Source organism: Erpetoichthys calabaricus, chromosome 7, assembly GCF_900747795.2.
Source record: "Erpetoichthys calabaricus chromosome 7, fErpCal1.3, whole genome shotgun sequence".
NCBI classification, from domain to species: domain Eukaryota; kingdom Metazoa; phylum Chordata; class Cladistia; order Polypteriformes; family Polypteridae; genus Erpetoichthys; species Erpetoichthys calabaricus.
The window spans coordinates 158,440,822-158,459,203 of record NC_041400.2 but is presented as its reverse complement, the minus strand read 5'-3'; the positions used below and the strand labels follow the sequence as shown (position 1 = coordinate 158,459,203).

The following is an 18,382-nucleotide window of genomic DNA, read 5'->3' as shown; positions in this document are numbered from 1 at the left end:
TAACAAGTGCAATGCAAGTTGACAAAGAAACCTTTCTCAAGCTTGTTTGATGAAGAGACACAAACACAACTAATTCAAGATTCTGTATAGTATGATACAAACTATATTAATCAGCGTTAGCCGGCAATGTAGTCTATGCATTGTACATACTGTTTTGAGTAATGCGTGTTTCACTAATAATAAAATATATATGAGCACGAGAGGGAACAGTGAAGCACTGGGGGTTGGAAGGGGAAGAACGTCAGGTACACACAGTGCTGTAAGGCTCAGCAAGGCTCACTAGTGAGTTCAATACTCGGTACGCAATCCAAGCTGTTCTTTTCTGCCTTCTTGCAGTTGCATTTTTATGTTTTACATTTTACTCTTTGAAAAATATAAACTTTTCCGTTCTTTAATTCTGTATCATTTTAGTACCGGGAGGTGTGAAAGCTATCATCAGTTCCAAAGTCAAAATTTTAGTATCGATCTAACAACGGAGGACAGTGAAGGTTTTTTTTAATACATGTTCACACTTTGTTAAAAATAAAACATTCCACTCACTTTGACTTATTAAATTGTGTCGTACCCATATTTTTAATGTTAACAATGTAGCGTCATCCATTCCTTTCCAAAGTACTTGTATAGGTACTCTGGCTGCCCTACATCTTTCTCTAAGGACTTGGTATCAGTATCAGTGAGGGCTGGATGATATGGACATTCATTCATATGGTGATTATATTGAACCAAAGGCTATATCATGATGTGTTCTCAAATCACTTTTAAGATTGTATAGATAGCATATTTTTTTTCCAACCATTTTTGTTTAATATCTTCCCAACTTATTTTTGACTTTCCATTATATTTATTAATTTCAACATCTTGCCCAACCTGGTGCCATCTGTGTTTACCTGTCAGTAGACATGGCACTTCCTTTCTCTCTCTCTGTTTGGCTGTTTTATATAAGGAAAGACACCACTCTTGATTTACCATTACACAAATCACAGGTCATAATACATTTACATGTGTATATTGTAAATACATTTTTTTACGATTTGCATCATTTACAATGGTTACAAATGTTTCCAAATGATGTATTTGCATATGTTTTTTTTTTTTTTTTTACTTGTCAGGAACAATTTGTATAATATGTGCAGGTATTTATTTTAAAACAATTATCAGCATATTAAATACTGTATTTGCGGCAAGGCAACTCATATTATGCATCATGTGTTCTATGAGCTTTTTGGATTCTTCTTTCTTTGCAGTATAAACAGGCATTTTACACAGCACTTAAAAATCCGATTAGGCTGGTGATATTTCAGTGGACATGGAGCAGTTTAGTTTCAACTACCCGTTTCAATCTCCTTATTAAAGGTTGGCATTATAAAATAACATAGATTTTAATTTCATTAATTGATATTTTATTATCCTATTACTAACAAAATAATAAGGTTGTATTTTAGACTTTCAACTATAATAACAGATTCAAATATCACCAGGACAACATATTTATAAATGTTAATGCAAAATAAATGCATCATACATTGAATATCCATTATTGTCATTGTATTAAAGGTGGGACTCCCAGAGTGTGGTGCTTTGATAGTCCTCAGAGACAGACTCTGGTCAGACTGTCACAGAATAGAGCATGTTGACACCATATTTGATTCTTTTACTGCTTATTTTCTAAATATAAAAAATCCAGTTCTTCAGACTCATAACAATTACTTGAATGTGTGGTCTAAAATAAATAATGAAACAGAAAGTTAAACTATAAACTATACCAAATAACGAATCAAATGCCCTCTTAATTCAGTGCTTTTGGCACCTCAGATTAAAAAAAAGTTTTGAAAAGGTAACCAGTTTTTAAAATAGAATTACAGAACAAATCTAAAAATTAACAGAACCTGTTATAAACTAATCCGTATTTATCTGCAAAGGCACAAGAATATGCACGATATCCCAAATGCTACCACATACTGCAACATACTATTTTTAAAAATGTAAATGAATGTTTGCTAGAAAGGGAAGATATAACTAAAAATAAACATGATAAACAATGTAGATATTAGCTAGCTTTTTAAGAACACTTTGGTTTTATAATTCTATTTTCACTGTATACTTACCATTTGATAACTGAAGTATACAACTTGGGAAATATTACAAGTTAAACTTTGCAAGATGGCATACTGCTGCTTCTTAAAGCAGCAAGACACTAAGTAAAGGACAAAATAAAACACTAAAGAGGGTGAGGCAACATAACTCCATAACTTTAAATCATTCAGGACACACTTTCTCAAAATCATTAGAATGCATAACTCACAAATTCAAAATTAAAGTAAAATGGCCAGTAATGCATTTTACCTCAGAACTGAGACATAAATATTCACACACACACAAAAAAGAAAAACACCTACAATCGTTGCTGTATTTATTACTCCTTGTAACTTTCAGTAGTGGATAGAGATGGGCATCAATTCATTTTACTAAATCAATTCTTTCAAACTACTGATTTAAATAAATTGACCCATCAGATTCAGCCGAGGATTCCAATCGACAAATATATAATTTAATAATTAATACATTATTTTGTGTATACATATTAGTGCTTATGTGTATGAATATATAATTAATTTATATTTTACATAATTCATATGACATTATCCTGTTTCACTACACAATGCATCATAACAGAATCACAAGTTTACAAGAACCGTGTGACTCGTTCATGGGATAACATTCAGTTTGTGAATCAAGCAAACGAGAACCATATAACTAGATTAATGGTTAATGATCCGGTTATCATTATTATCAGATAATGATACATGGCCAGTACAGTCAATGAACCATAAAAAAGGATGGTGGATCTAGGTTAGTAGGTATCAACTAAGAAAGGACTTTTCGATATATACAGCCAGGTGTTACATGGGTATTTCCTTGGCTTGTTCCAACCGAATCCACGCTGTGATGGTCCTGCTGTGCCCAGCACATCTTCGGGTGCTGGCTGTGCACACATCTCTGCCTCAGAAACCGCCAGGTGATCTGGCTGAGTGCTGACGGACGCTGTTCTGAAGTCACAAAATGCAACAGAGATGTGGCCAATAAACTAAAGAAAATAAGGGATGTACTATATGCTATTGACCACAAATTAAATAAATTGGTTAAAAAATAAATGCTGCATCTGATTACCTGTTTTTTTACATTCTGCTAGTTACATTCAAAAGAAGTTGTAATGCTGTCCGATTTGGCTGATCATTTGGTGGTTTAGTGTCAGGTTCATCATAGTGCATCTCTTCAGGTACAGGCAAGCCACGATTGTGTGCTATATTATGAAGCACGCTATATCTATCTATCTATCTATATGCTTCTACAATGCAACACACTTTTTGTGTACTATAGACATTAATACAGTGGAAATGCTTTCTATTCAAATAAGCAAATTCATTCTCTGAAGGCACCTTTATAGTGCAGCATCGGTGCAGAGCACCACAAAGGAACAATGTTCTGCTCTGCCTTTGCCACACTAGTTGGAAAAAGCACCTTCAAATGGGCAGTGCTGCCATTTTTATAGTCTCCCCTGCTACAGATGATGTAATGCCAGCTCATTCTTTGGGTGATTCATTCATGGATGATGTAATTTGTCCAGCACTCAAGTCAAGACAAGTCAAGTTGGGGAGAATGCACTGGTACAGTGCGTTGCCGCTTCCACTACACGACAAAACAACTTGGGATCCTGGTTTGCAACCCCCCCAGGCAGACACAGGGTCCAGTCCAACCCTCCGGAAATGACCCTCTATCTGTCGCAGCCAGGTGTTACGTGGGCAATCCCTTGGCCTGGTCCAGCCACTTGGGTCCCCAACAATAAGAATCATACGAGCCGGATCACCCTCGGGGAAATGCGCCACATGGCCATAATGCCGTAACTGACGCTCCCTGACAATGCAGGTAATGTGCCTCATTCGGGACTCCATGAGCAACCGCTCATTCGACATAGTCAAACCAACGGTACCCAAGGATTCTCTGAAGAGACACAGTATCAAAGGAGTCCAGTCTTCGTCTCAGGTCACTGGATAGCGTCCATGTCTCACAACCATATAGCAAGACAGGAAGCACCAGGACTCTAAAGACTTAGACCTTCGTTCTTTTGCATACATATCGGGAGCGCCACACACCCCTTTCCAGCAACCTCATGACCCCCCATGCTCTCCCAATCCATCTACTGTTCATAGGAAGAGTCACCAGAGACATGAATGGCACTGTCAAGGTAAGCAAACCTCTCGACAAGGTCAACACTCTCTCTGCAGACAGGCACACTGCTGATGGCTGTGCCCAAGAGGTCATTAAAGGCCTGGATCTTGGTTTTTGTCCAGGACACTCGCAAGCCCAGACACTCAGACTCCTCACTCAGTCTCTTGCAACCCCAATCAGAACCTCCATTGACTCTGCGAAGATCATAGCATCATTAGCAAAGTCAAGATCCGTGAATCTTTCTTCACCAACAGATGCCCCACAGCTGCTGGACCCCACGACCTTGCCCAACACCCAGTCCATACAAGCATTGAACACAGTAGTAGCAGAATACACCCTTGATGAATCCCAGAATCAACTGGGAAAAACACAGAGGTCCTGCATCCACTCTGCACAGCACTCACAGTACCAGTGTAAAGGCCGGCCATGATACCCAGCAACATCGAAGGGATCCAGTGAACCCTCAGGATATCCCACAGGGAAGCTTGATCAACTGAGTCGAACGCTTTGTGAAAATCGACAAAGGCTGCAAAGATATTCGCGTTTGCGCTCCATGAGATCCCTCAGTGCTAGGATGCGGCCAAAATGTGGTAGACTTCTTAGGCGTAAAACCAGACTGTTCCGGTCGCTGGAAGGTGAGCAAGTGATCACGGATCCTATTGAGGACGACCCTAGCAAGGACCTTACCCAGCACCGAGAGCAGTGTTATCCCCCTGTAGTTGCTGCAATCCAGGCAATCACCCTTCCCTATGACAAGTCCCGTTTTCCAGTCAGTTGGGATGATGCCAGTATCCCAAATGGAAGCAAAGATTGCTTGCAATGCTAGGAGAACAGCTTTACCACCAGCCTGGAGAAGTTCACCCGGATACCACAGATCCCTGCAGCTTTTCATCCCCGCAGCTGATTCACCACCTGTGCAATCTCAGTGAGATTGGGTGGTTCACAGCTAATTGGAGGATCAGCCTCAAGAACCGTGGACCCAGAAAAATCCAACATCCTAGCCGGAGGATCAGCTTTGAACAACTGTTCAAAATTGATGCAATAGAAATGTGCGTGCAGTTGACTGCTCCGATTACATTTGGAAAATTCAACATTGCAGCATTTTGATGTTTCCTAGTTCAAACACAGTGTAAGGAAGTCTTATATATCTAGATGAGAAGCGGAGAATACCATCCCATACAGCTAGTATGGCACCACTTAGGGATGTCTGTGAAATACCCTATCAGTCAGCCAGTTGACATTGAAAAGCTCCTTTGGCTAAAAACCCAAGAGTGGACAGAACTTGCAAAGGAGCAGGTAGAGCACAATTCCTCAAAGTCTGTCTTTGTAAAGCCAGTGCCAGTTCAGCACAAAGCTCCGAGAGGAGAGCTTTTGGAAATCAAAATCAACTTAAAAGCCAGTCATCATCTCCTATAAATATGTGCTCTCTTCTAATTCTTCCATTTGCGATTATTTCTAACAACACTAAAGCAGTTATGGTAGTTAGAATAGTTTGGCCATTCCGTGCACCATTAATAGTTACAGAATGATTACAATCAAGTGAATTAAATATGTAAACGATATGCAATTTTGGGAAATGACACAGAAACAGTAGCACTGCTTTGACACTGGGTTTTCAAAATTGAGCAGAAAAGTTTTGTACATAAGAGAGGAGGCTGCAGTGAAATTCTGCATTAGTTTTATGCCTAGTTTAGTTTTTATACATCTCGAAGTAAGCATGGAAACAGGCACATGCAACATTTTTGTGCATACACACCATTTATACATGAGGCCCCAGGACTGTAAAACACTTGGACCTTCATTCCTTTGCAGAGATACTGGAAGTGCCAAATACCCCTTTCCAATGACCTCATGACCCTCCGTGCTCTCCCAATCCATCTACTGACTTCATAGGAAGAGTCACCAGAAACATGAATGTTGCTGCTGAGGAAAATAAACCTCTCGACAAGAACGAGACTCTCTCCTCAGACAAACACACTGCTGATGGCTGTGCACATGAGGTCATTAATGGCCTGGATCTTGTTTTTTATCTAGGACAGTCAATAAAGGCTGAAAAGAAACTCTGCCGATAATTGCATTTGTACTTGAACCCTCAGTGCCAATATGTGGTTGATGGTAGGCTTCTTACGTGTAAAATCAGACCGCTCCGGTCACTGTAGGTGAACAATGACGCAAGCAAGGACCTTACCCGGCAACGACAGCAGTGTTATCCCCTGTAGTTGCTGCAAACTAGGTCCTTTCCAGATAAGGACGACAAGTCCTGTTTTCCAGTCCATTGGGATGACATCCATCTCCCAAAATGAAGCTAAGATTGCTTGCAATGCCAAAAGGACAGCCTAACCACCAGCCTGAAGAATTCCACCCCAGATACGGCAGATTCCTGCAGCATTCTCTATCCTCAGCTGGTTCACCACCTGTACAATCTCATTGAGATTGGGTGGTTCACAGCTAATTGGAGGATCAATCACAAGAATCGTGGACACAGAAATTTCCAATGTCCTAGCTGGGGGATCATCTTTAAACAGCTACTTAAAGTAGCCAGACCAGTGGGTCACAACTGCAGCATCATCCGTAAGGACCATAACATCACCCACCCTGACTGAGACTCTCTGAGGAACAGATTCAGATGTGCATGATGCTTTGATTCTACTGTAAGCAGTGACGTGTGTCACTAGACTAGACTAGACTACACCAGACCAGGACCAAGACAGACAGACAGATACTTTACTAATCCCAAGGGGAAATTCACATACTCCAGCAGCAGCATACTGATACAAAAAACAATATTAAAGATTGAGAATAATGCAGGTAAAAACAGACAATAACTTTGTATAATGTTAACGTTTACCCCCCCCGGGTGGAATTGAAGAGTCGCATAGTTTGGACTATAGATGATGCGTCACTTGCTCACAGATTTCTCTAACAAATGCCTCCTTATCTACCCTCAGGGCCCTCACAGCTGTACTTCTCAGTTCCCAGTACAGACCAGAGTTGCCATCAAGCCATACGCTGCAACTCCTCTCAATGATATCCAAGGTGCTCTACGAGATGAAATACCTCCTTCTGGGAACACCAGCAACATCAACACAACCTTCAGGGTCTTATCACGGAAGATCTCCCACATCACATTAGGATTGGCAGTCACACCCAAGTCAGCAAGTTCTTCGCACAAACTGAGTGCAAACCCATTAGAAACAGCCTGATCTTGGAGATGACCGATATGCACAATGACAGTAAACAAACTGAGCCTTAACAATGCGTATGCTAAACAATTCCATGTGCTAATATTCACTAACATTCATCATCACTGGGACTAACAATAACGCAGTGCTTTACAGAGGATTCATATGGTCATTGATGTACTAACTTAAATTTGAACTTCACATTTGTCCTGTTAAAATTGTATATTCAGTGTTATTCTACATTTCCCCCTATGCCAAAATGACCACAGCACAACCAACTCACTCCTGGTATGCACATTTTTTTTACTAAGAATGATCATATTTATTTCAAACATAAGGCATTTATCCAATGAAAAACATTTGCCTCTGTATACCTCAGCAATAACTTTATAGTGCACTTTCTCTGTGAGAGTTGGCAGAGAAGTATAGGCCACTATTTCAGCATTTGTTTTTTTTCAGTCAGATTTTTAAAATGCTGTATCTGTCAGCTTTCAAAAGAGCAGTGGTTTGGCTTTCTAAGTTATATACAGTTGCCTCCGCATTGCAGTGATTACTTGATAAGACAATTTATTTGTTAAAAAATGCACAACAACTTGCTGTGTTTGTCCTCAACTCTATCGAAGATTATTCAAGTCAAAATTAACTCTTTCAGGGATAATTATATTTTTCTCAATTTTGGCCCAAGGCTGAATATTTTTTCCAAAAAACAAAGTGATGGTTTCATACATAAATCAACATAAAATATTTATTTATGACAATTGTCCCTGTGTTTTATGTTACATAGAATAGTCCTGCAAGGTATGGTAACGTTCAAAGCAGCCAATGTTTTGCATTGCTACATTTCACTGCTTGCAGTATGTTTAACACTGGCACCCCTGTTTTTCAGGCATCTGTTGTTGCATGCTGTCACCACTGTGGCAGCTGGGAAAGCAGCCAGCAGAGGCCATCTTTGTGTGTTCGTCTTCACGCAGCCGGAAGCAGCTGTCTTCAAGCGGCTATGTTTGCGCAGCCGGTGGTGACAATGGTCACAGTACGCAGCAATAGATGCCTAAAACAGTGGCAACAGTGTAACACATAATGAAAGTAGCATACTACTAGCAAATACAGCCGAACTATAACTTAACGGGGAGTTTTGTAGACGTTTACAGCTGATTACCGCCCTGTACCCCCGGATGTCAATTAATTTCGACATCAGCCTCAACCCTGATTTGACATCAGTCAACAGCCGCCCTGAAAGAGTTAAACAAAATCCAACTTATTAACTAGTTTGAAATATAATGTATATGCGCATGATCCATTTAATTTTACCGTGTCATAATTAAAAACATATTAAGCAAATGACTGATTGCTTTTCACTACAATAGAATAGAATAAAATAACCTTTATTCTCAGATACTCAATGGGATTATTTCTGTCGTGCACCGTATGTTTTTTTTCTTTGGGATACATTAGTGTCAGATTAGGATAAAACAAGAAGCAAAGCACAGAAAGTTACACAGAATGTTACAGACTCAAATCAAATTATGTCTTCATTATATAATAATAATAATTATCTACATTTGTATAACTATTTTCTCACTATTCAAAGCACTCCACACAGGGAGGACTGAGGATGTGAACCCATGATCTCCTCAATGCAAGGCAGCAGTGCTACCATTGCGCCACTTGTCCAGATATCATGGAAACATATGCGATCGCATGAAAATGTCTATTTCCTGCTGAACTGATATACTGTATGTACTTCAGTTTTTACACATTCATTTGAATGATTTCTTTTTATTCGGTTTTATTCATGAATAAAAGCACACTTGTTTTGTTATACTTTTGTGAAAGTGTTTATTTGATATTTGGACTTACACATTCTACACTTCATGTCGTTATTACTGTATCATATTAAAAAATGTTCTGTTTTAGCTATGTGTACAACATTTCTTGCCTCACATTTCTTATGTCATCCCACATTTACACAGATCGTTGAAGACACAGAACACACATGAAATATATTTTTTTCAAATTATGATATATCATTACCTATATTATTCCTTACTACTCATTTCTAATTCAACACAGACTTGAGCTCAGAGTGAAAATTCCAGCTTTGAAAATGGCTTAAGCTAGCTGAATGGGGGATGGTTGAGTGCTGCTAATTGACACATTTGCAGAACAAAGGCAGTTATCAGCAGGCAATTGATGCAGTGAAAAGGACATACAAGGTTCCTCGCGTGTGTTTAGGAACAGCAGTGTCTTCAGGGAGAACAAAATTTTTCACCAGGTTTTAGGGAATGTTGCTTCAAATAGCAACTTAACCAAACACTTAGTGTATGTGATGAGCAGTATTAAAAATGATAATAACATTAACTGGTTTTATATAAAAAGCAATGGGATAACACCTCAAACAATTAAATAATTTCAACATTACACAATCTTTTACCTGTGGTGGGAACAACATTGTCTGTATTTTCACTGCAGAGCCGAGACAGCAGGCTTGTTTTGCCAGAACCAGTCAGACCTATGCAAACCACATCATATTCTGGTCTTGGTGGAGGTGGTCCTTTGCAGCAAAGCGCTCTAAAACACTACATAAAAATAAAAATGAAGAATATTACTCAAAATATTTCTGCAGATCAATACCTTAAACAAAGTCAAAATTATAAAATTTAAAATTTTACATTATTTTACATATTTAAAAAAAAATTTTAAGTCTTGAGCACAAACTCTGAACAATAACTATTATATATTACAAATCACTAGTTAGCATAATCAAAATAATTCCTTTACAAAACAAAAAGAAGATCCCCAAAAATTTTAAAGGACATGTGTTTTTATCATTATTACAATTGCACAAACAAAATTTCATGATTATTAGAAGAATTAGTAAAAGAATTAACCACAAAAAATACATTTGCTTCAGTTTTGGTTATATTACTTTAATAGCTTTGTAATGAACTTAAAAGTTTTTTTCAGGCAGGTGCCCAATGAATAATTAAATAGAAAAATAAATAAACACAGTAGTGTGGCAACACATAAGCCATGACTAAAGGCTCTCACCTACTGTGAAAGATTAACAAATAAATGCAGTGTGAATCATGAAGGAGATAACTTAAGAGTCATGAGAAGATACCAATGTTTAAAATTAAATTACATCTTTTAAACAGAAAGGAACAGCATGTTCTGTCACATATATAAATACAGCACCTGAAATAAACAGTACACTACAAATAAAATCAAACAGTTTTAGAATTTCTTAGAACGTTTGAAATGTCACTGTAGCTACAAAACCTAAAGCAATATGCACCTGAATTACAGTCACAAAATATATTAATGTAACATACTAGAGTTAATGTAGATTTAGTAACTATAATTAAAATAATAATCACAAAAAGTGATACAACAAAAGATACTGTAAACTGTACATAAACTCTTTGAATTACATGCAAAAACCAACAAGTTCAACTGGGCAGAGTGTAAAAGTACTTAAGTGCTATTCCACCACTTAATGTTTGAATTTGACTTGGCATTGAGCCATCCATTCCATCACATCACACTAGGCAAAGCATTAAAGCCCGTCAACCAGCACAGGTGTAGAAACTAAATACAGATGGGTCCACTAATACACTGTAAATAGTGGGCCAGACTGCAGTTTTATACATGCTTGGGCCAGACTGTAGTTTTATACATGCTGAAAAACATACCTTTAGTAAAAACAGCAAGAGCTATACCTTAAATTCCTAAGGTTCAAAATGAAGTAATCTGTACAATCATTAATTCTGTATGTTCTTAGTTATTATCATTCAAATGTAAGAAATAAACTGTTAAACTCAGAAAATTTGGTGGAGGGGGTTGTTATATTTGCTTTGGAAACTTTATCCAGTTTTCTTACGCTCCAGATTGCATTCAACTGTTAACAGTGCTTTGTGTAGTTTCAATTACACTGATATTTAAAAAAAACAAAAAGAGTAACATGCATTTTCTTTAAACAAGAATGATTCAGGGACAAACATGTGCTAGCTGCATGCAGTAGTTTGTGAAAAGAATGATACACTGCTCCCTTCAGTTTTAGAAACTGATAGGTAAAATGAAGTCTGTTAAAAATGACAAATATTACATAAAAAAATAAAGGAACCTTTGTAGTATCCTTCAAATTTTCAAAATAATCTGGATATACTGTGACAATACATCAAATGCAGCCTAAAACTAAACAAATCTAGCCAGACAAGACCCAAACCATTCACATTTCAAAACTGAAAAAAATACAACAGAATATATACACACCATTCTTCAGTGACAGAACATCTTTATATGCTAGAAGGTTTGTTAATGGTCTAAAAATTGAATTATCTTGATCAGGAGACTCCAAAAAAAAAAACTGTAAAAGAACACCAATCTTGAATAATAGAGAAAAATAAAGAATTATCTTTCCTTAAGGAGTTTGATTTTTTTGTATATGACAGCGTTTCATTTTTCTTTTTAAATATCCAAAGGCATGAGACATGGCAAGTCTACCTAAGACTGTAAAAAGGACATGAAAGAAACTCTAAATAAAGGATGCAATCAGACCTTTAAAGCATTATTTAACACTGCTGGGCTTGTTTACACCTTCTAATGTCACTGGTTCTATATATTTAAATGAATTTTAATTATTTACTTTTTTCTATTGGTGAGCAAGTACAAATCTACTCTGTAGACTTCAAGGAACATGGAAGCCAAGAGAATGCATGTAGGATGAGCTTCATAAGTACAGTCATATGAAAAAGTTTGGGAACCCCTCTCAGCCTGCACAATAATTGACTCTACTCTCAACAAAAAAGCTAACAGTGGTCTGTCTTTCATTTCCTATGAACATCTGAGTACTGGGGTGTTTTCCGAACAAAGATTTTTAGTGAAGCGGTATTTAGTTGTATGAAATTAAATCAAATGTGAAAAACTGGCTGTGCAAAAATATGGGTACCCTTGTAATTTTGCTGATTTTTAATCAATACTGATTATTTGCAACATCAAATTGGTTGGATTAGCTCATTAAGCCTTGAACTTCATAGACAGGCGTGTCCAATAATGAGAGAAGGTATTTAAGTTGAAGTTACGCAGGGGTTGGATATTCCAACAAGACAATGGCCCAAAACACAGTTCGAAATCTACAAAGGCATTCATGCAGAGGGAGAAGTACAAGGTTCTGGAATGGTTGTCACAGTCCCCTGACTTGAATATCATCGAAAATCTATGGGATGATTTGAAGCAGGCTGTCCATGCTCGGCAACCATCAAATTTAACTGAACTGGAGAGATTTTGTATGGAAGAATGGTCAAAAATACCTCCATCCAGAATCCAGACACTCATCAAAGGCTATAGGAGGCGTCTAGAGGCTGTTAGATTTGCAAAAGGAGGCTCAACTAAGTATTGATGTAATATCTCTGTTGGGGTGCCCAAATTTATGAACCTGTCTAATTTTGTTATGATGAATATGGCATATTTTCTGTTAATCCAATAAACTTAATGTCACTGCTGAAATACTACTGTTTCCATAAGGCATGTCACATATTAAAAGGAAGTTGCTACTTTGAAAGTTCAGCCAATGATAAACAAAAATCCAAAGAATTAAGAGGGGTTCCCAAACTTTTTCATATGACTGTAAATGGTCATAGGAATTTACAAACAACAGGAACTGATTATTTTGTTTTCAAGAATTCTTCACTTGACTTGTTAGCATTGCATGTAATTGTTGTTTGCTAATTTCCAAATTGCTCCAAGTGTGAGTGTGGATATACAGTGGTGTGAAAAACTATTTGCCCCCTTCCTGATTTCTTATTCTTCTGCATGTTTGTCACACAAAATGTTTCTGATCATCAAACACATTTAACCATTAGTCAAATATAACACAAGTAAACACAAAATGCAGTTTGTAAATGGTGGTTTTTATTATTTAGGGAGAAAAAAAAATCCAAACCTACATGGCCCTGTGTGAAAAAGTAATTGCCCCCTGAACCTAATAACTGGTTGGGCCACCCTTAGCAGCAAGAACTGCAATCAAGCGTTTGCGATAACTTGCAATGAGTCTTTTACAGCGCTCTGGAGGAATTTTGGCCCACTCATCTTTGCAAAATTGTTGTAATTCAGCTTTATTTGAGGGTTTTCTAGCATGAACCGCCTTTTTAAGGTCATGCCATAGCATCTCAATTGGATTCAGGTCAGGACTTTGACTAGGCCACTCCAAAGTCTTCATTTTGTTTTTCTTCAGCCATTCAGAGGTGGATTTGCTGGTGTGTTTTGGGTCATTGTCCTGTTGCAGCACCCAAGATCGCTTCAGCTTGAGTTGACGAACAGATGGCCGGACATTCTCCTTCAGGATTTTTTGGTAGGCAGTAGAATTCATGGTTCCATCTATCACAGCAAGCCTTCCAGGTCCTGAAGCAGCAAAACAACCCCAGACCATCACACTACCACCACCATATTTTACTGTTGGTATGATGTTCTTTTTCTGAAATGCTGTGTTCCTTTTACGCCAGATGTAACGGGACATTTGCCTTCCAAAAAGTTCAACTTTTGACTCATCAGTCCACAAGGTATTTTCCCAAAAGTCTTGGCAATCATTGAGATGTTTCTTAGCAAAATTGAGACGAGCCCTAATGTTCTTTTTGCTTAACAGTGGTTTGCGTCTTGGAAATCTGCCATGCAGGCCGTTTTTGCCCAGTCTCTTTCTTATGGTGGAGTCGTGAACACTGACCTTAATTGAGGCAAGTGAGGCCTGCAGTTCTTTAGACGTTGTCCTGGGGTCTTTTGTGACCTCTCGGATGAGTCGTCTCTGCGCTCTTGGGGTAATTTTGGTTGGCCAGCCACTCCTGGGAAGGTTCACCACTGTTCCATGTTTTTGCCATTTGTGGATAATGGCTCTCACTGTGGTTCGCTGGAGTCCCAAAGCTTTAGAAATGGCTTTATAACCTTTACCAGACTGATAGATCTCAATTACTTCTGTTCTCATTTGTTCCTGAATTTCTTTGGATCTTGGCATGATGTCTAGCTTTTGAGGTGCTTTTGGTCTACTTCTCTGTGTCAGGCAGCTCCTATTTAAGTGATTTCTTGATTGAAACAGGTGTGGCAGTAATCTGGCCTGGGGGTAGCTACGGAAATTGAACTCAGGTGTGATACACCACAGTTAGGTTATTTTTTAACAAGGGGGCAATTACTTTTTCACACAGGGCCATGTAGGTTTGGATTTTTTTTCTCCCTAACTATTAAAAACCATCATTTAAAAACTGCATTTTGCGTTTACTTGTGTTATATTTGACTAATGGTTAAATGTGTTTGATGATCAGAAACATTTTGTGTGACAAACATGCAAAAGAATAAGAAATCAGGAAGGGGGCAAATAGTTTTTCACACCACTGTATATGAAATTGGGCCCAGTGATTTACTGTGTGTCCAATATTGTAAAAATAAATTCCCACATTCAAGCATTATAAATGAAGCTAAAACTTGGTAACAAAAGAAGGAGAGTAGTGGGGTGGATTGCCGATCATCAGGTGCATTGTTGTATTTTGCCTTTTTAAAAAAAATGTATCAATGTCCATATCAGGCTAAATTAGCAGATTATTATATTTATCAGTTACTTGCGTTATGTCTTATTACATCCATTAATTTAAAGTAACAATCTGGAATGCCACATCTAACAACTTCTAATAGATGTAAATCATAATAAAAGGGTTGAGAAGTTAAAAACATCCACTTATAAAATTCATGAAAGAGTAAGTGCTTAAAATTATGATTATTCTATTCTAACCTGAATGCAACACTTGAGAAGGAAATCATACCTTAAGATCACAACTCTACTACCCTGAAACACCACTGACAGACATCTGCTCTTAAGTACAGTATAACCACACTAAATTAGAAAAGTATTATTGATAAAGAGATTTATTTTTATGGTATTTTTTCTACATCTTTGTGGACTGTGACCATTAATGATTTATATCTTTTTTTGCCACAAACAAAGTACTGTATGCACGAGACCTAACAAATTAACTTTTAATACCAAAACCACAGTCTGTCATCTTAACATTCAAGCTTGGTCACTTCGTTTTCGTATGTGATATACTACTCTCCTTTTTAACAAGAGCATGATATAGCTTTCAGCTTGAGGCTACAATTCTAAATCAAACTACAGGGAAGCTATTTTTCAAATGAAACATTTTAAGTTATAAAACCTAAATCTAAAACAAATTATGAATGTGAAAAACATTACTAGTGTTTGACACAAAAACACCCAACTGCTACAACACAGTAGTATTGGAGTCGCCATGGTAATCAACATTTATTTATATAGAAGATTTTCACACAAAATATACACCTCCAAGTGCTTTACAAGAAGTAATGAAATTAGGCATAACTTAAAATCCCATTTACTACTGGCAGTTTAAGTCTCTAATAGTTACTTACAACAACTAAAGTTGGAGTCCCTCCTAGTAACACATGGCAAGGTCAGTAATACTGCACTGAAAACTAGAAAACTTAACTCTTTTCACTAATTTCTTCTTCTTAACTGAATTTAAAACAGATTTCTTTCTGGAAACTTGAATAACTCAAACTATGCTGTTTATGAACACAGATTGGAGTTTCTCCAATTAGAGATGCCAAAAAACCTCTGTTTATTAGCACCAAAGCAGAACGCATAAAATGTTACTTGTGGACTCAAAGCAGTTACATCTTTGTGCTCTTAGACTACATTTTTATTTGAAGACATAATAAGACCTCTCATATTAATTATTTACATTAATGATCATTTTTTTGATAAAATGTATTACATTTTAACCCAGTCTACTTCAAAGAAGCTTTTATCATAACCAATGTACCACCTTCATTGATCCTTATACCCTTGAAAGCATTCTTGGATACCTTCTTCCGTGGGGTCTGTTGGTACATCAGTAATGGCTCTTTGGATGTTTTCAGTTCTTTGGAAACAGTATTTTTTTAGACAATTCTTCAATGAATAATGCAGTTGACAAACTATTGGAATGTGCACATTGTCAGATTCAATTTTTGACTATTTCGGGTCAAATACAACTCTGCGGCAAAGACAAACTGCTCTCTAGGATAAACACTCATATGGTCTTATAAATTTTTTATATTTTTCCCCGCAAAGATTCACACACAATTTATGCTGCTTGGTATGCTTAAGTTCAATTTGTGACAGAGTCAGCAAAGATGCTGTTTTCACTGTTAAGACGATTACAGGAGCTGTATATTGTCATGACATGTTTAAAATACAAAATACAAAACAACTTCACACTACTACAATTCTGGAAAAATATTTTTCTTTCTAATAGTTTTATGCAAGTGAATATCTGTAGAAAATGCCATATCATGCAAAAAGCTCCAATCAATGTAAACATTCCCTACAATCCACCAGCCAGCCCCTAAAATTCAGCCATAATATTTCAAGTGTAAAACCATTTACAAAAGTAAAATTCAAAAATCAATATTTGCTGAGTGATGTGTACTGTATGTAACACACAGTCAAAAACAGAAAAATATCTGCAATGTACTCCACATCCACATTATTTATTTTTGCTATTGTTTTTAATGTTAGCAGCTGAAAAATAAACCAATGACAATCGCTCTATTCAGAGATAAAATATTTGGATACACCTCTAAAAAATTAATATATACAGTACAGTAAAATATAAATTCATAGAAATTTAAACAAGTGAGTAATTGCTACACTTTGCTTTATTTGCTAACTTGTTGCCACAGGTCCTTTAATAATATAAATAAATATATAAAATATTTGCTATATTTCCAGATTTATTTCAAAGTCAATTAGGACATTAAATAACCACTGAAATATTTATTTTAATCAGGGTAATTGGATATATGTGATTGACTACTTGAGGTTATCACTTACTTATCATACCACAAAACATAGGGATAGTTTAATTTTCTAATACTCATTATTTTGCTTTAAACAGTACAGTAGCTCAAACTTTGGATATTCATTTTTAACTAATGTCCCACTGACAATGCTTATATCCTAATACATACTAAATGAAACTAGAAAGTAATATAAACCATTCAACAGACAGAAACAGAATATAAATTATTAATAACAATCCTTATTATGTACTGTATCAATAAGCTTCCAACACATCAGTGTCTTTCTGATAACTACTACTTTACCTTTTGAGCAATAAAATACAGCTGTTTACTTAACTTTCATCCATCCATTTTTTAAACTGCTTTTCATTGGTCACAGGAGAACGCAGCCTATTCCAGCATCACTGAGCTTAAGGCAGGAGTCAATAACGCACAGGACAGCCCATCACTGGGCTTATTCACTCACACAGGGCCAATTTATAGTTGCTAATCAACCTTCCTTTCACTGATAGAAATAACATTCATCCATTTTCTAAAGTTGCTTTTTCCACTAATGGCTGGGGAGTAAAAGTCTTTTTGTAGCAGGATTAGGTACAAGGCTGGAATCAACTCCTGTTCATGCCGATGCCAACTCATAAAAGGCCCATTTCGAGTGACCAGTAAACCTGAGAAGGCCATATCTGGGAAGTGCTGATGAACAGGAAATATTCAGTGAAAACCCAGACAGTCCCCGGGTGAATGTACACATTCCATATAGACAGGGATTGGGCTTTGAAATGAACCCAGATCCTTTAAGCCGTCTGGCAACAGCACAAACCATGGTGTGACCATGTGGATAGATATACTGTATAAATCTAAATATGTGTTAGTAAACAAACCCAGTAAACATGCACAGATACATAAATTGCATTATCTATCTACATATACAAAAATTTTTACATACACACACTTAAAAGGCACACACATGTAAATGACTAAAACTGAAAAATCTCAAACCTTTTCATAAATTTTAACTTTTTTTGTCTCGCTTCAGCATTCTAACACAGTAAGTAAGCAGTCAAAATCAGGCCCACTTATTTACGAGTAGAATGATTAAGAATCCAGGGAGTAAA

The 18,382-nt window shown here is 36.9% G+C and overlaps 1 protein-coding gene across 3 annotated transcripts in view; it reads right to left on the bottom strand.

Annotated features, from left to right (window-relative positions):
• arl15a (ADP-ribosylation factor-like 15a) overlaps positions 1-18,382 on the bottom strand; it is a 495,451-nt gene that overhangs the window by 360,605 nt on the left and 116,464 nt on the right. For all 3 annotated transcript variants that reach the window (XM_028805617.2, XM_051930023.1, XM_028805616.2), the window contains exon 2: positions 9,841-9,985. In XM_028805617.2, coding sequence (XP_028661450.1) covers positions 9,841-9,985 — 145 coding nt within the window. The remainder of the gene's footprint in view (positions 1-9,840; positions 9,986-18,382) is intronic.